The sequence below is a fragment of the Teleopsis dalmanni genome, chromosome 2 (genome assembly GCF_002237135.1).
Source record: "Teleopsis dalmanni isolate 2A chromosome 2, ASM223713v2, whole genome shotgun sequence".
In the NCBI taxonomy this organism is placed as follows: domain Eukaryota; kingdom Metazoa; phylum Arthropoda; class Insecta; order Diptera; family Diopsidae; genus Teleopsis; species Teleopsis dalmanni.
Genome location: NC_051847.1, coordinates 14,591,119 through 14,612,873, shown reverse-complemented (window position 1 = coordinate 14,612,873; position 21,755 = coordinate 14,591,119). Strand labels below are relative to the sequence as shown.

General features: G+C 30.7%; 9 protein-coding genes across 9 annotated transcripts; 5 read left to right on the top strand and 4 right to left on the bottom strand.

Annotated features, from left to right (window-relative positions):
* Positions 1-30: 30 nt before the first annotated feature.
* LOC119685501 (putative ATPase N2B) lies at positions 31-2,092 on the top strand. Its single transcript, XM_038099799.1, has 5 exons — positions 31-659; positions 739-1,172; positions 1,297-1,468; positions 1,529-1,792; positions 1,847-2,092. The coding sequence occupies exons 1-5, from the start codon at positions 243-245 to the stop codon at positions 1,967-1,969; spliced, it is 1,410 nt and encodes a 469-aa protein (XP_037955727.1). The 5' UTR covers positions 31-242; the 3' UTR covers positions 1,970-2,092.
* Positions 2,093-3,055: 963 nt separating this feature from the next.
* Positions 3,056-4,288, top strand: LOC119685500 (deoxyribose-phosphate aldolase). Its single transcript, XM_038099798.1, has 3 exons — positions 3,056-3,090; positions 3,148-3,731; positions 3,790-4,288. Exons 1-3 carry the CDS (start codon positions 3,060-3,062, stop codon positions 4,141-4,143), a joined length of 969 nt encoding a protein of 322 aa, XP_037955726.1. The 5' UTR covers positions 3,056-3,059; the 3' UTR covers positions 4,144-4,288.
* Positions 4,289-5,178: 890 nt separating this feature from the next.
* LOC119673975 lies at positions 5,179-6,261 on the bottom strand. The gene is made up of 2 exons (XM_038085097.1): positions 6,223-6,261; positions 5,179-5,977 (listed from the first exon to the last, which is right to left on the bottom strand). Exons 1-2 carry the CDS (start codon positions 6,259-6,261, stop codon positions 5,213-5,215), a joined length of 804 nt encoding a protein of 267 aa, XP_037941025.1. The 3' UTR covers positions 5,179-5,212.
* Positions 6,262-10,643: 4,382 nt separating this feature from the next.
* On the bottom strand, positions 10,644-14,190 carry LOC119685498 (probable nucleoporin Nup54). Its single transcript, XM_038099796.1, has 7 exons — positions 13,959-14,190; positions 12,870-12,989; positions 12,315-12,710; positions 11,883-12,252; positions 11,243-11,804; positions 11,059-11,178; positions 10,644-10,986 (listed from the first exon to the last, which is right to left on the bottom strand). The coding sequence occupies exons 1-7, from the start codon at positions 14,011-14,013 to the stop codon at positions 10,768-10,770; spliced, it is 1,842 nt and encodes a 613-aa protein (XP_037955724.1). The 5' UTR covers positions 14,014-14,190; the 3' UTR covers positions 10,644-10,767.
* Positions 13,304-13,723, top strand: LOC119685499. The gene is made up of 2 exons (XM_038099797.1): positions 13,304-13,453; positions 13,513-13,723. Exons 1-2 carry the CDS (start codon positions 13,374-13,376, stop codon positions 13,616-13,618), a joined length of 186 nt encoding a protein of 61 aa, XP_037955725.1. The 5' UTR covers positions 13,304-13,373; the 3' UTR covers positions 13,619-13,723.
* A 1,623-nt stretch (positions 14,191-15,813) lies between the features above and the next one.
* LOC119678959 (transcription elongation factor SPT4) lies at positions 15,814-16,669 on the top strand. The gene is made up of 2 exons (XM_038091085.1): positions 15,814-16,003; positions 16,252-16,669. The coding sequence occupies exons 1-2, from the start codon at positions 15,935-15,937 to the stop codon at positions 16,531-16,533; spliced, it is 351 nt and encodes a 116-aa protein (XP_037947013.1). The 5' UTR covers positions 15,814-15,934; the 3' UTR covers positions 16,534-16,669.
* A 55-nt stretch (positions 16,670-16,724) lies between these two features.
* On the bottom strand, positions 16,725-18,044 carry LOC119678957 (mevalonate kinase). Its single transcript, XM_038091083.1, has one exon. It carries the CDS (start codon positions 18,023-18,025, stop codon positions 16,847-16,849), a length of 1,179 nt encoding a protein of 392 aa, XP_037947011.1. The 5' UTR covers positions 18,026-18,044; the 3' UTR covers positions 16,725-16,846.
* LOC119678958 (protein BOLA2) lies at positions 18,022-18,935 on the bottom strand. Its single transcript, XM_038091084.1, has 2 exons — positions 18,761-18,935; positions 18,022-18,684 (listed from the first exon to the last, which is right to left on the bottom strand). The coding sequence occupies exons 1-2, from the start codon at positions 18,804-18,806 to the stop codon at positions 18,380-18,382; spliced, it is 351 nt and encodes a 116-aa protein (XP_037947012.1). The 5' UTR covers positions 18,807-18,935; the 3' UTR covers positions 18,022-18,379.
* A 1,149-nt stretch (positions 18,936-20,084) lies between these two features.
* LOC119684942 (DNA repair protein complementing XP-C cells homolog) lies at positions 20,085-21,502 on the top strand. Its single transcript, XM_038099093.1, has 2 exons — positions 20,085-20,488; positions 20,555-21,502. The coding sequence occupies exons 1-2, from the start codon at positions 20,319-20,321 to the stop codon at positions 21,327-21,329; spliced, it is 945 nt and encodes a 314-aa protein (XP_037955021.1). The 5' UTR covers positions 20,085-20,318; the 3' UTR covers positions 21,330-21,502.
* The last annotated feature ends 253 nt before the right edge of the window (positions 21,503-21,755 follow it).

The following is a 21,755-nucleotide window of genomic DNA, read 5'->3' as shown; positions in this document are numbered from 1 at the left end:
ATTGTAACAGCTGATTGATTACAGCCAACAGCTGTCATTTATTTGCAAATGTTAAATATTTAATCGAAGAAATTATGAAATGAGGTAATAACTAGTTTGGTTATTTTCGAGGGGACAGCGACAGATTTACATAATATGTCTGCGGAAATAAGTTGACAAATATTTTGCCAATATAAAAATACATAAATATTTATATCAAAGTACTTATAAATCACGTATAACTTGAGAAATCTTTAAAAACAATGTTCACGGTCAAGGTCGGTAGAAATGTGGTGCAGGGTTCGAAATTAAATAAGAAACTGTTGGACCTTATTGCTCAATCATTTGCTAAACAGTTCAAAATAAAACGCTTTGCAAGCCCTAAAGCGACATATGAAAGTCGAGTGTCATCCGGCCAATTGTTGCCCGATGCAGCACAAAAACAGACGACCAATGAACTTGAAAATCTATATTTAACAATACGAGGTTATGTGCCAAGTGTAGGCAGTAATGGAGGAGGAGGTGGCGGCGGATTTTTTGGCAAATTATTTGGTGATGATAATATAGCAGTAGATGACGTTAATGCCGGAAGTCATGCACCAAAAGGTCTTTATATATATGGTAGCGTTGGTGGTGGAAAAACAACACTTATGGACATGTTTTATGAGTGCTGTACAGATGTAATTACATATATTAAGTAATACATTTTATTTATTAATTCATTGTTAATTGGTATTTTTATTGATTTTTATTGAACAGATACCTCAAAAACAGCGTGTACATTTCAATAGTTTTATGACAAACGTGCATTCACTTATACATCAAGCAAAACTGCAGCAAGGTCCTACCGAACGAAGCTTTGAAGCAAAGAGCTCAAAACCGTTTGATCCAACGAGACCGGTTGCTCAAATTATTGCATCGCAATCATGGCTTATATGTTTTGATGAATTTCAAGTCACTGATATTGCAGATGCTATGATTCTGAAACGTTTATTTACACATCTTTTCAACTATGGCATTATTATTGTAGCAACCAGTAATCGACATCCAAATGACCTGTACAAAAATGGTTTACAGCGAAGCAATTTTGTACCATTCATAAGTTTATTGTTAAATCGATGTACGGTCAATAATTTGGACAATGGAGTGGATTACCGGCGAATAGCTCAATCTGGGGATACAAATTTCTTTGTGTAAGTATTTAAATCAATCTAGTAACTTGATCGTTGATTAATCACTTATAATGACATTATAATCACACTTCCATCTATAAACAATGTTAATTGTATCGTAAAGTAATGCCATCTCTTGTTTTAGAACTTCACAAACAAATGCAGCAGCCGAAATGGATCGTATGTTTAAAATTCTTTGTGCTCAAGAAAACGATATCATACGTCCGCGCACAATAACTCATTTTGGGCGAGACTTGACTTTCCAACGTACTTGTGGTCAGGTTTTAGATAGTACATTCACCGAATTATGTGATAGGGTAAGATTTATAAAAACAAATTAGTTACTTAGCAAATTTTAAGGAGTATTTCTTTTACAGGCGCTGGCTAGTAGTGATTATATACAAATAGCACAGTTCTTTCACACTATTCTAATACGCGATGTACCTGAATTAAATCTACACAAAAAATCTCAAATGCGTCGGTTCATAACACTTATTGACACACTATACGACAATAGAGTAAGAGTTGTCATATCAGCGGAAAAACCTTTAGATAACCTTTTTAATGTTATTGACAAGCCAACAGACTTAGCTGATGACCAGCGCGTGCTAATGGATGACTTAAAAATTGAGAAGGGATCAGTAAGCTAAATGAATTTACTTTAAATACTTAATTAAATATGTTTTAAATTTTAGCAAAATGCAACTTCTAGCGTATTTACTGGTGAAGAAGAACTGTTTGCTTTCGACCGCACAATATCTCGACTGTATGAAATGCAGAGAAAAGAATATTGGGAACAATGGGCCAAGCATCGCTAAGTTCCATTATGAATATCATCAAAATTTTAATCGAAATTGTTAGTATCCCTCGGGAAATAATTTGGCATAAATACTTATATTTTACGAATGAAATGTAATTTTAAATTGTAAAATTTTTGTTCAAAATTCAGTAATAATTTTATCTTTTACTTTTTTATGCATGAGTACAAATTAAATTGTTAATTATTATCAATTTATATTAAATATAAATTCAAAGTTTAACATTAAAATGTGATGCACATACAATAACTTAACTCGAAGCAAAATGTTTAAATATCGGTATTGAAGGTACTTATTAAATCTATTTTACTGCTATTATATGTATTGCTAAGTATTAGTCTAAATGTAAAAGAAAAAATATTTATTTATAATGCCAAGAAGTTATTAAATAGAATTTCACTATAAATAGAGAAATGTTAATATCTTTTATTAAAGTAAATAAACAAATTAATTTAAATAGTTTACTTATTATTTTAACACTCCAACTACTTTGTGTTATATACTGCCACATGACTCCGCTTTTATTCAGAATCTACAGATTCATTCTGTATTGTATTTATCCTTCCCGATGTGCAGGTCTTTTCGGGTTACAATAGCAAGAACAACTAATGAACCAACAAAACCCTTCATAAATGAAAGTTTGTCTTCAATTATGTATGAAATAATTTATGCATTGTATATTGACTTATAAGAACGTTTTTAAATATAAAATTATTTTGAAGAGGGCATCTTCAAAATTTACTCTTTTATTATTGTTTCCAAAAATATTTGGTTAGTTATATATATTTATGTATAAAGTAATCAAATCTTGTTAAAAGTAGAATTACTAATTCCATTACTACAAATATTGAAAAATAATTACTTTCTACAGGATTTAATTTTAACCTTAGACACTTTTTATTGCCACCACAGTAAACATATGGTAATTTGTTGAAAAAAATAACGTATATCTATCTATTTCACTTACTCTTGCGAACTTGATTTTATTATCAATGATCTTTAATTTATTATTTATTATCTGTTCCTGATAAAATCACATTTTTGAATTTAAAATAAAACGAATTTAATGTTATAATAAATAAATTATAAAATGGATGATGTAAACAAAATATTGCCATTTGGTGAGTTTTAGATGTTTTTACCATAAAATAATATACATGATATTAAATTTTTTTAAGATAAAAGTCTATTGGATATCACCGTATCATTGCGGCAGTTGGAGGAAATTTCTAAAGAAATCTCAACGCGCGGTCAGGTGAGCGGCTCCAATGAAGTGGTTTGGGCTCTTAAAGCTTTGACATTAACTGATTTGACTACACTTGCTGGCGATGATACGACTGCCAATGTAAGTCGTTTGTGTCACCGAGCTGCATATCCATTTCCATTACATATGTTGGAATCGGTGATTGAACCAGAACTACAGCCAGAAATACATACGGGTGCTGTATGTGTCTATCCATCACGGGTAGCCGATGCATATAAAACCTTTCAACAATTGCATAAAGAAACTGTAATACCAATTGCGGCCGTTGCAACTGGTTTCCCTACTGGTCAATATGGACTTGAAACGCGACTGCAAGAAATTAACTTTGCCATCGAAAGTGGTGCAAGTGAAATTGATATTGTTATAAATCGTCAATTAGCTTTAATTGGTGACTGGGAAGGCGTTTACAATGAGGTATGTGAAATGAGAAAAGCATGTGGCAATAAGGCACACCTGAAAACAATTCTTGCTATTGGAGAGCTGGGTAGTATGGAAAATGTATGTGCTCCTCTGTTAAATTTTGAATATTTTAAATAAAATTTAATTTATGTTAAAGGTTTATAAAGCTTCAATGGCCTGTATGTTAGCTGGCGCAGATTTTATAAAAACATCCACAGGTAAAGAAGCGGTCAATGCAACAATACCTGTTGGTCTTGTTATGATATATGCTATACAGGCATTTCAACGTAAAACTGGACAAATTGTTGGCTTAAAACCTGCGGGTGGTGTACGTACTGTACGCGAAGCAATTACATGGATGACATTGGTTAAGGAAACTTTAGGCATGCAATGGTTGCAACCAAAATTATTTCGTTTCGGTGCATCTGGTTTGTTGGATGATATTGAAAAGGTTGTTCGAAAAGGTTTAGTTGGACAAGAATTATCAGGAGGTACAGTGGCAGCTTATTAAATTTTAATAAAGCCCAAAATCATTTAATTGACTTCGTTCAAAAAACACTACTGCCAGTCATTAAAGCTTTAATACAATGCATTTTGTTTTTAAATTATAATTAATTATATATTGTTTTTTAAACAGCTTTAAATTATAAAAATTATTTGGAAATGAATAGTACAAATAAAATAAAATAATTAGATTTTCATTTTGTTAACGTTATTGGCCTATACCAATAAGCTCCAATCCAATAATTTGCTGTCACTTATTTATTTTCAGTAAATAAGTTTTTATATAAATTTTTATTAACTTAGTCAAAGCGATAATATATTTTATATGCTTAAATTGTTGTATAAATAAATGAATTTACTTATATATCTAAATTGTATATATGTTGTGTTATAATTTGTGGGTTTGGGAACGGTGAAACTGTAATGATATAAGTGAGAAATGAACGATTTGAATGTAGAATTTGTCACTTTTGGAAGCTTATTATTCGCATTACGGTATATGGCTAATCCTAATGCATTATTGAGAAACCCGCTATCTTAATAGTTGTTGATGTTGTTGTAGTTTGAAGAGAGATATTACAAAATACAATTATATGAGTTGTGTAGGGAATGGGTGAAAAGAAATGGAGTTGTTTGGAATAAGGAATAGATGAAAAGTGAGTGAAACTTAATTGAAGCTAGTCCCGCTCGATGAGAAGAAACCTTGCCACTACAAAGGGTCGGAGCTAATAATCAATACGGATCAAATTGGTATGTGCATTGGAACATTAGACCAAATGGTCGAAGTCATGGGGACGACAGCAGTTTTAAATTGGCATGAGCCACGAATTACAATACTTTATACAAACAAAAATATTTTTATTTAAGCGAATAATTTATCTACAATATATAATGTTTGCATAATATTATTTTAAGCAAAGCCATAACAAATACTGTTAAGTATTTAGTTTCTAGTTAGTCTTTTTAGTACAATACTAAGTAGTGTTAGTGTGAGACACAATAATATGAAAATTTTCAACAAGAGAAACAAAATACATTTTTTTTTAATTATTTAATAAATTTACTCCAAAAATATGTTAATGTTGTACTTTTCCTTCTATGCTTACATTTGGAAATTGTAATGCTGGAACTGCTAGGAGATCCTCTTCTGATAACTCTTCACCCATATTAAGGTAACCATCGGCATTCGTTTTTGAAACGGTTTTCTTTAAAGTTCTATGTGGCTGATTATCTGGAAATTTTACTGCAACATCTTCGCCAAAAAAAGAATCATCAAAATTTATTCGGCTTCGCTCATCATTGACCACATAAACTCCCTCAGGCAAATGTCTTGATGAATCTGTTAGAGCTTCTGTTTCATACTTATTTAACCATTTCAAATTGACTTGTTTCGTTTCAGCATTAAATTTTTTTGGTAATTTCTTTGGTTTAGTAGCATAATAATTGATATTATCACTTGGCAATGGAGGTGGCACTAATTTTTCCATATTACGACTTTTCTCATCCAAATTATCATTAACATAATCATATAAAGGTAAATAAAAGCTGTAAGGTTGATCCAATGGTGGCTGCATTTGTTGATGAGGCTTATGCAATTTATCTGAACCCTCTGCCTGGTGTTCAGTTTTCGCCTGTTCGAATTGATAAGACTCTGGTCGGAAAATTTCCCCGGCATGTTTCAACAACGTTTCCAAACTTTCGATTGTTATGAAATGAGGCTGAACCAGTTGAATTTCTTCAACTGGTTGTCTTTGTGTTGTAGTTGTAATTGAAACATCACTTAAGGGTTTCGTTGGAGGTGCCGTTTCAATAACCGTTACTGCGCTGGCAACTAAAATTAGCTGTACAAATTGAAATATAAAAATACGTTACGTTATTTTCTTTCATTTGTTAACGCAAATCTATTTAACAAAACTATTCATTTTGTTTTTTCCACTACTCACATAAAATAATTTTATTTTCATTATTGCTAACCAATTAAATTCACTTTCTATTTCCACTTTATTCAAATTATTATCATGTAATCCGCTGACAACATACTTTATATAAATAAATGAAATTTCCATACACAGAGCAATTTATATACCTGGTCGTTAAAGCTCAAACTTCCCAAACGTAATCCCATAAAGTTTTTTAAATGCAATCTTAACGGAAGCTCGGAAGTCTCCACATAGTTTATGGTCACTAATAATGGGAGCCACTTAAACCTGCAGCAAATGACTGTTTTAAAATTCGTACCAAAGCAAATAGCCAACTCACAACTCCACTTCAGCGTTAACCGCTGCTACTTTTAGATTTTTTATTACGAAATTTATTTCGAAACATTTTCAATTTGCTACAATTAAATTGTATTAAAATAAGATATCGATTTACAATTATTGATGTCACTCTAGTAGTTCCATCCTTATTATGTTACAATCGAAAAATGTTTCACACAGATATCTTATGAAGAGTGAGACTCCAATAGAAGTAATGAAACATCACTTAAACGCTGAAGCGTAACCCGTTTACATCTGGAACCAACGTCGATGTGTCTTTTGAATTCTTATATTAACGAAAAATTTTGTATCAAATAATTAATGATAACAATTAATATAATTGATTAACATAATAATAGTAATTATTTGTTCACTTTTTTAATTCTTTATAATTAATAAAAAGGCTAAAGTGAAAAAATAAATTAAAAGCTTAGAAATTCGTTTTTATTCTTATTAATTTATAATATTCTATATAATTATCGCCTAACAATAATATATTATTTATATAATATTTATTATATAATATATATTTTTATATCATTTTATTTTTTTTCACTTTAGCCTCTTTATTAATTATAAATAATCACTGTAATTTATACAGTTAGAATATTCCACAAAAGCCCGAAAGTGACAGAATCATGTTTTGAATATTTCTTTTTTCTGATAAAAATCAAATACAATTTAAAATTCCTACATATTCTCTAACGAAATAGAAAATCAACTTTAAACGGACTCCAGTTTACATTAATATCATAGAAAACTTTACAATAGATCACTTCTAAGAATAGAGTTTACCATTTATACTTTGTATACCTCTAAAGTATACGAGGTTGATATTAAAATTTCAAAAAACTTCACACACTTTAGCAGTACAAAGCTGATTTAGATCATCAATACTCACATCACAGAAAACTTTGTAATAGATACATTTGAAAGAATAGTATTCATATCATTCATTCATATCCCTCTATATCCCTCTATATCATATTGGTTCCAGAACATATTGGCACCGCTAGTAAATTCAGCACAGATAAGCTTCCATAAACAGGGTCCATTATAAATATTATTTAAGGACGCACAAGTTTGCGTCCAATACACGAATATCTTTATAGAGTGTATAATATTGATTGAGAGATCTTCAAAAAATAAAAATGCAGTTCCTTTAGTCACTACTATGTGACCGATAAACAGTAAAACCTGCACTACCACTTAACTGATTCTGTAGTAACCAAATTAGTGAGTGCGTTGGGATATGAAACGGTCACGAAAAGTAAAGCTGCAGCTCTTAATTGGTCGTGTTAATTGTTAAAAGATGGGATAAAAAAGTACTGACATCTGCAGGTTATTGGGATGCTAAATGCAAAACCTTTTTGCTTGTGTCTGAATATTTTCAAAACTAATTTTTCTTTTTTTTTTAAATCGAAGGAGTTCTGGGTGCTTGAGTAACCAGGTGTTGAACACACATTCTATTTCTTTGTTGATATGCTGCATTTTTCAAGACGAGTCCAACATTCTTTTTTAAAATTTGTGGAACCAAAAAGATCTCGTAACATACACCAAATGATATTACAAAAACTATTAAATAAAAAAATATAGTCAGCTCTTGATATGTGTGGTTGATTTTTAGGTACCATTTCGTTATAACATAACAACGCAAATAGTATATAAATCTATTTTCTGGTTAGAATAGTAGAGTATATCCGTGGATAATACAATAGTTTTAATAGGTGGCTTTACTAAATTAAAATTAATATTCTAAGGAACAGACATTATATCTTCAGGAGTACTTAATGATGAAAGTGTTTTTCTTTTATGTTATCCATAATATGTTTTCATATATGGAAGGAAAAACTATTATTTAAACAATTGAAAGCTTTTGTTTCACATAAGTAACTGCTATCACAACTAATTCCATCCGAAGTTATCGTAATGATGTTATTGTAACAATCGTTTTGAAATGCGAACATTCCACTCCGCCAGAAAGCAAGAAACCTACAGCATTGAAGCAAGTTCCACACTTGCATAGATGCGGCCTTTAGGCGGCTTAGTAGTTGCTTGCAGTGGTAGTGGCTTGCCCAATTAAACTATTGCCGGAATGGCAACGTATGAATGACTTCCAGAAACTGTCAGCTGGAAAATAAACCACTTATGTTATGTTGTATTTGAAAGTGAAATTTTTTGCAAGACTACAGCTGAAAGTGTGCCGTTAATATAATTCATCACACGAGATCATTGCCACCAACATAATAAAACGTCTAACACAACTGCATAACTTCAATCGCAGCACGCAAAAAGTGGCTTAGACTGGTTCACTTAGGAGCGAGGAATTATGGTTGCTGCAGTTTGCAAGTTCAAAGTTATTTTTTGTGTGGCAGTTGCAGAAAAAGCTGCAACACTCAAAATAGACAACAGGAAATATACTTTATCCACTGATATAATTTTTAGAAATGTATCCTCAACTTCATTGCTCTATTATGGTTTAAATGACAATATTGTAATGTCATAATTAACAAGTTATTAGTTCCTGATTGTACAGGCAGTATTCCGGGAACCTTAACTGTGTTGTGTCATTGCAAAGTTTATTAAAAATTAGTTCTTATAAGAACTATAATTTTAATACATATTAATTTTCGATTTATTAAAATAGTATGAAGAGGTGTTAGTGTCGTTGTCACAGTCGTAACTTAAGTCTCAATCCTTACTTAAGTCATACTTGAAATATAAATTTTGCTGACTTAATTCATACTTAAGTATGAGACGTAAGTTATGACTATCATATCGGTCCCGACAACACAGATGTACTATAACTAAATAGTTATAATCGCAATCTACAAAATTGAAATATTACAATTTAGATAAAAAATGAAACCCTCTTTAATCTGAACATATTGAAGCGAATATCTGTAGCTAAAAGAGCTTACTTTGCACGTTTAAAGCTTTTGAAAAAATGTGCATATGTGAGACCATTATTTATAAATGAAAAGTCTAGACACTAAAAAATATCTAGCTCTATACAACAGAAAAATAAAATAGCTAAAACTGAGACAGAAAAAAAACAAATGGAGCAACAGAACAAGCTAATGTCAGAGCGCTATTTGGGTTTAAAATAGTAAAGCACTGGAAATATATAATTGGAGAAGAGGTGTGGTGTATATAGAACAATGTAAATATGTGATTAAAGAAATATTACTACATCACGGCCTGTTACTCTAAAAAGATTTTTACGCCAAGATATACATATATTTAGGTTTTAAACTGTAATTTTAAAAAAGTACTTAAAATTTAAATAAATCTTTAAATAAATATCTCAAGGCACACTTACTACAAAAAAAGAAAAATGACCCAATAACAAAAACCCTTGCAAGTTTAAAAAGAATAAATATCACCCTACTTAGATCGATTACCCATTGCATAATAAGAAGAGGTGTGAATGTATTGAACGGTACCAGTTAGAAATCACGCAGAGGAAACTATACAACATTTATTTCATTCAAAAAGTGGCAAATTCGACGAAACTGCCGAAAAACTTTTAACGTTAATTGCGTCAGAAGGACGGCTATTATTCTTTTCCTATTTTTCCCACTTATTCATAACAGATGTATGGCATATGGTTATTCCAAATTCTTTGGAAATAATATATTCAAAATATCCACATTTGTAGTTGTTGTAAAATAAGAAGATCCACAGTGTAGAAAACATAAATGAATTACAAAATGTATGCATTGGCTGGGATAGAGTGTCAAGCGATGTTAAAGAGGAGAATATGTGTAGTGTGTGGATAGAGAAGGGTTGAGGTTGAGTACTAACTGATACTAGCTTATGTCGAGGTGAAGGAAATACCAACATCAATCATTCGAGCCTTTAAATAAATAGAGAACAAATTAATTTGGTCAATAAATAGACGGGCGTACGCAATCCCCATATAGTTAACTAAAGTAATTCCAAACTACTTTCGCTTTTATTAAATAATTTATAACAATATTATTTTTATGAATTCGAAATAAATAAACGTTATCACTTTCGTATGGCACTAACGAAGCCTTTAGACACATATAATAATTGTAACCAGAACTTTAAATACTATTCCAAATGTTTAAACCTTCCTCCACTACAACGTTCGCTTCTATTTGCACTGGATGTGTCGACTATGATTATTCGACTCAAGCATAATTTCGAATTTGTTCGAGATACTCGAGAATCGCAATGTCGAAAAACTTGAAGCACTAGTTATTACACAATTTTTTTATCTATATTTTGATTCCTTATAAATTTTATTGTAAATTTTTAAACAAAGTTAATTTAAATTCAACATTTAATTTCGTTTTTTTATACGATTTATAAGTAAAAGCTAACAAAATTCATAATAAATGAATTTAACCGCGCATAAGTTCAGGTAAACCATCCTTAATAATTTGTAACGCTTTGATATCCTTGACAACTGTTTCAGTAATTGTTTGTATAGCTTTCTGCTGCATAGCTAGAAATACTTTCATATCCTCTGCACTATCTTTGTCCAGTGTGTACTCACCCATACTGTGTTGATAATGATTTCTTTGCATACGCAACTGAGAAAGTAATTCACTTAAACGACCCTTTAAATACATTGCAACAAAAATATAAAAAATTAATTATAAATATTTAAATTATGAAATTAGTCTATATACTTTGAACTGTGTTGGGGCTGAAACCAGAGCTTGCATATTTTCCAATTTTGTGCGCAATGCTTCCTCTTCGGGAGTAAGAGGTAAGCCTACTTTACGCGTGCATTCTTGTTTAACAATAACCTTTTAATTAATAAAATACTAAACTTTAGTATAAATCAGTTAAAAATATAATTAATGAATATACTTTTAATATATGGTGACTTAAAGTGGCAAGTTTACGTTTATGTTCCATTATTTTTGCTGTAGTTATCGCATGTCTCTGTCTTAACACAGAAAAGTCGTTTTCAATTTTTTTTAAAAATAGGGCATGTCTCTCATTTTCAGCTTCTTGACATTTTATACGATGTTTTAACGAGCTAAATCCAATCATTGGTATGGGTATGAATTTTGCTGGATCCGGATTATCTAGTTTCGCTTGTCTCCATACTCTGGCATCAATTCCTTTTGGTGGGGTATCAAGATATTCTTTTAGTTGATCTTCATCAGGTTGTACTAGCGCTATTAAGTCTATAACACCAACATTATTTACTTGTGCTCTTACGTTTTGTTGATTTAGGTAGTTATTAAGATCAGTTGCTAGCACACGTTTGGTTTCGTTTGGCGATATTTGCGATCTCTCCTCTACGTAAATAACTACTTGACACTTTTTTTCATCAATACTGCTTATATTTTCAATATTAACAATTAAATTGGGTTTATTGCCTAATATTGAATTGAGTGTTGCTACAAGTTGATTTTGCTGTGTTCTAAAAATTATAGCATATTAAAGCATATAATACAGAAAACTAAAATTTAAAACATATTAACACAATTCCAAAACTTACTTGACTTCAGTTATAGGTTTGTTAAAGTTTAAGGCGACTAAACCGAATTTATTTTCCTTTCCGGGCAAAAGACTGTATCCCATTGCTTTGAATCTACATAAATAGTTTTCTGACGTTATATCAACAGGTGGAGCATTTTGAGAGTAGAACGTTTTACCAACACCCCACAGAGCCTGTAAATAATTCCATTTAGCGATCACTGTGTCCCGTTCGTCTCCAAATATAGCGACATTGAAAATCGACTGTGCAAATGCTTCATCTGGTGAAATTTGTTGCACTGGTGGTTGCGGTTGGCCCAGCATAAAACTAGTATTGCCACCAAAGCCGCCAAATCCAGGGGTTACCGTACTTGTTGCTGGTTTGCCAAAGGCTAAACATTTAGAAAAAAAAATATTTTATATAAAAACAATTGCTAAAATTTTACAAATTTACTAGAATTAAATCCTCCAAAACCTTGGCTTTGTGTGTTAAAACCACTAAATGTTGGTGCTGTCGATGTCGTTGCTGTTGCGCCAAATCCACCAAAACCAGTATTTGTAGTACTAGTACCAAAACCTCCAAATGTTGGTGCTGCACTTGAGGTAGCAGTATTGAAACCTCCAAAACTTGTACCAGCAGCTGCGGACGCCGCACCAAAGAGCGAGGGAGCAGTAGAAGTTGCTGCAGTGTTAGTACCAAAACCGCCAAACCCGCCTAATGTAGGTACACTTGTCGTTGCTGTATTTGTACCAAAACCACCAAATCCTCCTAATGTGGGAGCGCTTGTTGCGGCAGGTGTGCCAAAACCACCTAATGTAGGAGCTAAAGACGTTGCAGGAGCTCCGAAACCTAGAAATTATTAAAATTTTATTAGTTATATGCATAACATAAAAGTCTAATTGAACTAAAAAATGTTATATTCGTCTTAAATTAGATGAAGATAATAGGATCATAAAGAATATGTAAAAAATCTATATTTATCAAATAATTATGTTTCTTAATAAGTACCTGTCGTCGTGCCAAATGCTGATGTTGTCCCAAATGCGGGTGGTGCCGCAGTTGATGTAGCTGTAGCTCCAAAAGTTGGTGCTACAGCAGCAGTTGCTCCAAAAGATGAAAACATTCCGGCTATATGAAAGTGAAAGTTTATTTAGGTTTTTTTTACATATTTTAAAAAACTCTCAAATAAATATATTTATATACGTATATAAATAACTATTCTATAAAGTAAATTTGTCACATATAAATATTTTAGAATGCACTTAACTTACAGATGAAAGAGGCTTAATTAAGGGCGGTCTAATAATTGTTTAGTTTTGTTTCAAAAGTAAATATGTACGACGCTGTAAGCATTCTATAAAAGATTTGCTCTTATCGCTCAATACCAATAAATTTCATCAGAGGAAATCATAATTTTGTTTTGTTGAGACCTTTAGTTTGTTATCAGAACTGAAAGAGTTCATTTGTAGCTTGAGTATAGAATATTCAGTTTCTTATATTTTACTTACAAAAATGAGTACAGTATTTTTAATTATTATTTTTACAATTCTTTCCGCAATAATTTATGTTGGCCTTGTGCTTCATAAAAAGAAGTAAATTTTTGAAATAACAAAAGTATTTTATAAACTGAATTAATTAGTTTATATTTCAGAATAAACATTAAGGATATACGTGTACATACAGTTAATGATGCCAAAAGATTGCTAACACCTCCAACTAAGGATAACACGCTTAAATATTTGGAAAAGGCAGCCTAATCTACATTGTAACTTATAATTAAATAAATTGTTTAGTTTCTGAAAAATCATTGAGTAGTGAACTCTTGGGTCTTTAACTCATGCTATATGTAAATAAATATGAATAATACTATACTTTATATTCACAATTTGGGCACGTGTTAATAATAAAATAACTATTTCATTGGAAAGGTCACAGAATCACTTTCCTGCAAGTAAAATCTAACATTGGATAAAATATATAAAATATCACTTATACATAAACATGCATTTACATTATTTTAACTGTGGTCACCTCCAAAAAAAATAAAACAAATATTATTTTTCGTAAGTTTGTTTTTATATAGTAATTAGTACATACGTTTAACCGGTGTGCTACTAGCGCCTAACGATGTATTGCCGCCAAAAACAGACATATTCTATTTGTTAACAATAAGTTCTATATATAGATATTTGTTTATTTTAATGTGATTTTCCGATTTTTACTTTTTTTTATTTATTACACATTTAATTTTGAATATTTTCTACCAAATTAAACAAGAATTCTTTTAAAAACTTTTAACTTATAAATATTGCAAATTGTCAAAACCAATATAGTGTTAAGAATTGGAAATCCAATTTTCAGTGTTGGTGACGGTAATATGATTATTATACTCCATTCATACTGTGAGGAGTTATGGTTCATATTCCGATACACTTATATTAATTTTCTAATTGATGCTACAAAAAGGTGAAATATATTTGCTCTGATTAAACATAATTTTAAAGATAGATTTTATGCAAGCGCCTTAGTACAAGATATATTATATAATTCACGTTTCCTCGTTGACTTAAATCATCGACTTTACAGGCATAATTTATACTTAAATCAGTTTTGAAGCTTAAGTTACAACTGTGAAAAAGGCCCGTAGTCATTTACAATATCTCAACATTAACATTTTTATTTTTAACCCTCACTTGTGTACAATTTTCACTTAGATAAATTTATTGTTTTAATATTAATCCCTCTAGTTTTTTTTGGTGTATCTTTCATTTTATAAATTTTCCTTAATTAATTAGAATTACTCATTTAATTTAATTAATTACCGAGAAGGGGTTTCGGCATTGTCCATTTTGCATTTCTAAGAGGTGATTCTAGTGGATTCACATAGAGTAAATATAAGTTATAATAGAGAAAAAAATGTTCTAATTTATATATCAACTGTTAATATAACTATAAAATAACATGAGAATGTTCGCAGCAAATTAACAAAAAACTTTAAGTTCAAACATGTAAGTCAAGTACGGCTATAAGTTATTTACGAAAAATTGAATATAAGAAATACTTCCAAGACCACTGATAATGGGTACTTGGCAATACTCGTAAAAGCTGTATGGTCAGCCAAAGATTTAATTTATTAAAATAGTATAAAAATAATTTTTGTATTTGTAGTTCACTATATATATTTGTAATAAATCTATAAATAATAAATCTATATATATTCATAATAAATCAATAAAACAAATTAACACGGTTTTCCAGATCTATCACACACTTGTTTTCGTCATAAGATATTTGATTTTGCCATATGATGTATTTAAAAGTGAAATAACTATTTTGTTATACTATTAATAATTTCTTAGTATTAATGTTTTTGTTCTTCCTTTTGTTTGTATAGTATATAACACCGAAATAGAAACTGCCACATATTATTGATATGTGACCAAAATTTTCATTAGGTAAATCAGGATATAATTTGTGTTCAAATATTAAGTCATTAAAATACTTAATTCCATATTAAAAATATATCATGTATAAGATTTATAACTTTTTCATGTGAAATCTATTTGTTTACAATTACAAATTTATATGCATAATGAAAAATCGGCTTAGCAGTGGCATATCAGGTAGAACGATAGAAATATACAACGGAAACAATTAATTTTACCTGCCAGATTGTTATTTTTAGTGTACAAATGAACGTTATAACTTATAATATAAGTGAATATATATTTTACCTGTCGGATTATGTTATTTCTATGTATTTAAATGAACATTACCATCAAATACTAGCGTGTGATTTCCAAGAAATATTAATTTTTCAATAAAAAATAACAACAATAACAAACCCTCTTGTATGGAACGATATTTGTCTGTACCCAACATCGGGTATATATATTGAAAAAAAATCGTTGTGGCAGTATTCAACACTGGCTTGACTTTGCTTACGGATGCTAGAGTAGTTGACAAACATTCGATCGTTCATAACATTTGCTTTCGAAAAATTATTGGCTTGAGACGTTCTTAACTTCAGTTTATTAATATAAATATTAAAATTAATAATAATATTAAATAAAATGTCTTTTGATACAATACCAAAGGATTTGAGGGGATTACGTGCCTGTCTCGTTTGCTCTTTAGTTAAGGTAAGTGAAAGAATGATTATATTAATTGGAATTTCCAATACCACTGTATTTGCGTTTGTTTGATTAAAATTGAGAATATCTAGGATAAAGTACTTATTTTACAGTAAATGTATCATTTTGGTAATACTATTGCTTTTCCATAATGTGCGTTTACTTTATACTTTGGTTACGCTCTGTTCTCTATGTCTCTGATTATTTAAAGATATCTAAGAGCTCATATTCATGTTAAATTTTATTTTTCATTCCAGACTTTTGATCAGTTCGAATATGATGGATGTGATAACTGTGATGATTTTTTAAGAATGAAGAATAATAAAGATAACGTGTACGAGTTCACCAGCAATAACTTTGACGGAATTATTGCTTTAATGAGTCCTGAAGATTCTTGGGTCGCTAAATGGCAGAGAATAGGACGTTTCACACGTGGAATATATGCAATATCAGTGTCTGGTAATCTACCACAAACAACATTGAGAGAAATGAAAAGTCGTGGTATTCCATATCGACCAAGAGATACCAGCCAGAGATAATTTTGTAGATTTCTATTCCCTCAGAGTAATTGAAATTAATCTTCGTCGCAGTATACATGCTATTTAAGTAGTAACTATTTGTAAATTTAAAACATTCGATTATTACAAAAAAATAATGGAAAATAGCTGCTACGGCTCCGCTACTTTTTTATAATTAACCATTTCATAATAAATGTAGAAATTTTTTAATATTTAATTAATGAGATATTTTTATTAAGTACCTTATAAAGCAGAACAAAATTATACCATTCTTGAAAGATTAAAGAAAAAAATAAAGCATTTCATTAAACATTTAATATTTTAAAACGAATTTTTAATCAAGGTCTTCCACGCGTAAACCTTCACCACCTGCAGTTGTAGCTTGCACTCCAAATCCAGCTGCTTCCAATTCCTCCTTAAGTTTACCATAAACTTCATTGCTTTGATAGTTTTCAGGCAACAAAACAATGGCATAACCCCCCGCTCCAGCACCAGTTAATTTACTGAAAAATCCACGTTTGAATGATATCGTAAATATTTGTTCCAGCTTAGGATGAGTTACGCCAATAGCTTTCATTAAATCATTGTTTATTTGAAACAAACGCTCAAGGTTTCCAAATTTTTCGCTATCATCTTTACCATTTCCAAAATTTTCGTAAAGTGGTACAGCTTCAGCTACAAGTTCTTCACAGGCACTCCATATGGAATCCAATACTTTCGGAAATGTTTCGTACAAATGACGTACATTAGCTACTATATCGGCAGTGCTGCGATTAACACGAGAGTCTACAAGTAAAATATTTAGGGGTCTCTGTATTTTTAATGGTTGGAAACCTTGTCCTTTGGTGAAACGTAACATGCCGCCGTAAGTGCAAACCGTATTATCTACACCAGAAGGAGTGCCGTGCATGACACGCTCTGATTCAAAAGCCCAATGTGAAATTAATGCCTGATTTTCTTCTTGCAAATAAGTTACTTTGTCAAAGTGACCAGCCAATATTAGAAATGCTGTAGCTATACCTGCCCCAAATGAAGCAGAGCTGCCAAGCCCAGCACCAATACTAAGCTCTGAATCAATATGTAACTGAAAACCACTTTGCAATTTTAGGCCATTTTGTGGTGATGAGATAATAGCTCCTGATAGGAGATAATAGATTGATAGAAATGCTTTATTTGTGTGTTGTTGTTTAGCTGATGATGTAACGGAATTGTCTAACTGTTTAGCTACTTCAGCGCGTACTTCTTCAAGTAGTTTCGCAGTACATTCGAGTTTCTCACTGGGGTATTTTGCACGAAATGCTGACAGAAAGGCATTGAACTGCTCCAATTGAATTTCTAGCGTACAATTCAATGTATCTAATTTTATTGTTGCTGTTTGACTCTCTGGTAGTGGGCGGTACTGCAGATTTGTGGCAAGCCCGACAACTGCGGCTAAAGCCGGTTTTTGATATACAACTGCATGTTCTCCATGAAGTATAACTTTTCCTGGAGATTTTATTTGAAATTTCTGCATCGTAACAAAAATTATTAAATAACTTCTCTTTTAGATGGAAATTTGAGATTTCTAGATCTTACGATAAATAACACGTCAAAAGTCAATGCATATAATTATTATCTATTTCTAAGCTACAAATTTAAATTGTAAATTTTACAATTTTTTCTAAAATAATGTTTTGTAATTGTTTTGCAAACTTATGGAGTCTTAAATTATTTTTATATATATTTTCGTGCTTTTTATCAATTTCAAAACACAATTTCAACTAATTTGCAACAGTTGCTTTCACTTTCCTTACGTCTACTGCTGTTTGGTTTTTTGCTGACTGATTCGCTGTTCAAATGTTATATGTTTAATTTATTGTTTTATATTTTAACTCTGTTGCGCTTTCTCCCACTCTTCTGGAGTGTATGTCTTTTGAGAAAAAGCGTGTATCTCTTTTAATTCTGCGCTTAGTGCCGAATTAACCATTTTGTGTTTTTGCAACAACGTTTTGCCACGAAACTGTTCCGAAACAACGATTACGCTGAATTTTGCGCCACAGCCGTCAGACTCGTCAATAGCATGCACAACTTGTGCTCCCAATGCGCTCTTAAGTTTGCCTTCCAAATATTCCGGAGTAAAGTTGTTCATTTTAACTCTATTAGCACCGTTTAGAATAGATGACGTTAGAAACTCTAAAAGAGACCAAACAGGTTTTTTTTTAGTTTTTTAATGATGTCAACAATTGATAATTTATTAAATTAAGTTTACCCCTTGTTAATCCGGTTTTTATTTTTGTTAATGCTCTGTTTCCCATCCTTAAAAAATAGCACTTGAGCACACTTCACCATTTGACAGTTTTCGAGACTCGTTACATAACAGCTTTTTAGTGATGTAAATATTTTAAACCTGCATAGCATATAAACAAATTAGTATTTTATTAAAATATAACATAATAAAATCACTAAATATATTTAAATAAAATATTTGCATAATAATAACAAAATAAACTAAGGTTTCTATGTTAATGAAATACTTTAAAAATATACATTTGAAAAGATCACTTCATATTTATGCATTATTTTTCAGTGAGAGAGATATCTAAATGGAGTTTATATGAGTTTTTATGGCACTAGTTCTTATATCTGTACATTTTATACTAAATTATTAGTATTTTTTGTTCTTTCTTTATTGGGGACACAACCTCAATAGAACGTGATCAGACATTGTTACTGAGAGTTATTACTTCACATTTGAAAAAGCACGAATCAGTTTAGTCTGAAACTGATTTAATGAGAAAAACATTTAATAACAATATTTACAAATTTGTTCGATTTTCTCTTGCGTATCAATAAAATAGTTTTAACTGTATTTCTTGTACCCGTACAGATAACATATCGAAAGATGATATGATGCATAAAGTAACATATCATAAGGTTTTGTTCACACGACTAGTTAGAAGTTAGCGTAAACACCACGGTTTGGCTATAAGAACATTATTTGATGTTACTCTACTCAACTAGAACATTCAGTGAGAGTAATGGGGTTTTTGATTGGTAAATCTAAAGTAATTTTATTAATTTTAATTTTCGATTGGTAAATGTGTGGCGAAATGTATAACACTCGAGATTAATTTGTAACACTCTAAATATTTTCCTCGAATAGTAAGATTACCCTAACTTTAACAACTGTTTTATATGATATGACAAATAAACTGTGATATGATTTGTTACAAGTATAGTATTTGTGAGATATATAAATGTCTACTAACATGACTAAAAAAATGTTGGATTACTCTAAATATATTCGATTGGATAACAAAAGTTGAGAGATCGAGATTACATCTAGATTGAATCCAGATTAACCAATCGAAAACGGCGTAAGAAACACATCTACAATTTGTCAACCAGAGAATATCTTCTTTGTTGTCAACATATATATTTTTATAAGTAAATACTTTTATGTTACATAGCTTGTACAATTCGTATGCACAACTTTTTCATATATATAAATGAAATATATTTCTACATCACTAAGGCGAATGTCAAAGAAGAGAACAAAATATTGAAAAAAGACGCTATTTTTTATAATTTCGCACATATACAGCAGAAATAATTTCACAATTTAAAAGACGGGCGCCATGTAGATTATTACAAATTGTTTTAAAAACAACCAATTTTAACCAAATTGTATCTAATATTTCTACTGTATTGATAAAGAACCCACATTTTGCACGTCTACCGTAACATTTAAAAATCAATATCTAGGATTCGCAGGAGTCACTTTTAAATGCAATATACTATTTGTATATAAATATTAAAAAAAAAAAATGTCAGACGAAGAAGAAGAATCAATGTCAGAGGGATTTTCTGCCAGTGAAGATGAATGGAAGCCGTCAAAGAAAACCAAAGGTGAATCCTCCGATGAAGATGATGATGATAGTGAGTATGAAGATGCGGATGTTGGGGCAGGACGAAGTGATGCTTCTAATAAAAAGAGGTATGTTTATTTTATATGCAAATAGTAATTAGAATATATTATTGTGTTTATTTATGTGTTGTGCAGAGATACAAAGGGTAGAGGGGTCGCTAATAAAGCAGTAGCTAAAAGGAAAAAACCTTTAGGCCAATCACTACGTACAAAATTGTACAATAAATATCGTCCTCCTCCTAAAACTATTTCATCACCAAATAGTGCTGGACACAACTCACCATCAGCATCTACATCACGTACGGCTTCAAAAAACTTAAGAACGCCCAATGAGAGCAATAATGAAGTGCTTAATGACTCCAGCAGTGACTCTAGTGTTGATAATTATTTTGTTAAAGCAAATGAATTAGATTTACATTCTAGTTTCTTCGATGTGCATAAGAAAATGCAACCTATACAACTGACTTCAGCAGCGCCAAATGATAATTGTTTTGTTACCGGAAATTTATCAGATTCTGGTTCAGAAGATAATAATGATACAAGTGGCGAGGAGAAAACTAAAGCTAAAGCTTTTGATTTTCGTCAATTACTTGAAAACGCTAGCAGTTTAGAACGTATAAAGGAAACAATTGATAAACGAAATATTCAAAAAGAGGCTAATAAAGAAGTTGATAACAGCACTACTGCACAAATGGATGTCAATGCATTGCTAGCATTGGGCGAAAAGCAAAATTTGAATAGCGATTCAGGTGACAAAGAGCAAAAACTTGATATTGGCCCATCTAAACTGAGTAAGACAAAATCAACTCGTGTAAAGCGGCATGTTAAAACACGACCCACATCAACTGTCGTTGGTGGGGATACGGATGAATCTGATTTTGAGGAAGTTGCAGGTAGGAAACGCAAGTAGTTTATTTATGGTGTTGGTACTGAAAAGCTTACGCGCAATTTATCTGTTACTGCTACAAAAGTATACTAAAAATATGCTTGTTAAAGCCAAATGAGACTGCGTGCTGTTAGTTTACGCAAAATTATTTAATTACTAATCGACATTAACAAAACAGAAATAGATATTTCAAAGCAAAATATATAGACAAAAAAATGATGACATATCTTCATAATTTGAATTTTGTGTTTCAGTTTTCATTAATTTAAATTTTTGTTTAACTACTAAATATATATTAATATTAATATATATATTATTATATATTAATAACATATATTAATTTTAATTTTTCTTTACTAAATATATATTAATATTATATTAATATAACAGTCGAAAACTGTGTTGCTAAAAACATCAGTTTTTTTTAATTTATATGTATTCATGTAATAT

Excerpts from the sequence above, each read along its gene's own strand:
- LOC119678959 (XM_038091085.1), top strand. The coding sequence starts at position 15,935 with ATGTCTTTTGATACAATACCAAAGGATTTGAGGGGATTACGTGCCTGT. Across the intron at positions 16,004-16,251 it reads TCGTTTGCTCTTTAGTTAAG|ACTTTTGATCAGTTCGAATA; the intron begins GTAAGTGAAAGA and ends TTTTCATTCCAG.
- LOC119685500 (XM_038099798.1), top strand. The coding sequence starts at position 3,060 with ATGGATGATGTAAACAAAATATTGCCATTTG. Across the intron at positions 3,091-3,147 it reads AAACAAAATATTGCCATTTG|ATAAAAGTCTATTGGATATC; the intron begins GTGAGTTTTAGA and ends AATTTTTTTAAG. Across the intron at positions 3,732-3,789 it reads AGCTGGGTAGTATGGAAAAT|GTTTATAAAGCTTCAATGGC; the intron begins GTATGTGCTCCT and ends TTTATGTTAAAG.
- LOC119685501 (XM_038099799.1), top strand. The coding sequence starts at position 243 with ATGTTCACGGTCAAGGTCGGTAGAAATGTGGTGCAGGGTTCGAAATTA. Across the intron at positions 1,469-1,528 it reads TCACCGAATTATGTGATAGG|GCGCTGGCTAGTAGTGATTA; the intron begins GTAAGATTTATA and ends TTTCTTTTACAG. Across the intron at positions 1,793-1,846 it reads TAAAAATTGAGAAGGGATCA|CAAAATGCAACTTCTAGCGT; the intron begins GTAAGCTAAATG and ends TTTAAATTTTAG.
- LOC119685499 (XM_038099797.1), top strand. The coding sequence starts at position 13,374 with ATGAGTACAGTATTTTTAATTATTATTTTTACAATTCTTTCCGCAATA. Across the intron at positions 13,454-13,512 it reads CTTGTGCTTCATAAAAAGAA|AATAAACATTAAGGATATAC; the intron begins GTAAATTTTTGA and ends TTTATATTTCAG.
- LOC119685498 (XM_038099796.1), bottom strand. The coding sequence starts at position 14,013 with ATGTCTGTTTTTGGCGGCAATACATCGTTAGGCGCTAGTAGCACACCG. Across the intron at positions 11,805-11,882 it reads AAACCTATAACTGAAGTCAA|AACACAGCAAAATCAACTTG; the intron begins GTAAGTTTTGGA and ends TATAATTTTTAG. Across the intron at positions 11,179-11,242 it reads TAAGTCACCATATATTAAAA|GTTATTGTTAAACAAGAATG; the intron begins GTATATTCATTA and ends ATTAATTAAAAG.
- LOC119678958 (XM_038091084.1), bottom strand. The coding sequence starts at position 18,806 with ATGGGAAACAGAGCATTAACAAAAATAAAAACCGGATTAACAAGGG. Across the intron at positions 18,685-18,760 it reads AAAAACCGGATTAACAAGGG|AGTTTCTAACGTCATCTATT; the intron begins GTAAACTTAATT and ends GGTCTCTTTTAG.
- LOC119684942 (XM_038099093.1), top strand. The coding sequence starts at position 20,319 with ATGTCAGACGAAGAAGAAGAATCAATGTCAGAGGGATTTTCTGCCAGT. Across the intron at positions 20,489-20,554 it reads GATGCTTCTAATAAAAAGAG|AGATACAAAGGGTAGAGGGG; the intron begins GTATGTTTATTT and ends TGTGTTGTGCAG.
- LOC119673975 (XM_038085097.1), bottom strand. The coding sequence starts at position 6,261 with ATGGGATTACGTTTGGGAAGTTTGAGCTTTAACGACCAG. Across the intron at positions 5,978-6,222 it reads GTTTGAGCTTTAACGACCAG|CTAATTTTAGTTGCCAGCGC; the intron begins GTATATAAATTG and ends CAATTTGTACAG.
- LOC119678957 (XM_038091083.1), bottom strand. The coding sequence starts at position 18,025 with ATGCAGAAATTTCAAATAAAATCTCCAGGAAAAGTTATACTTCATGGA.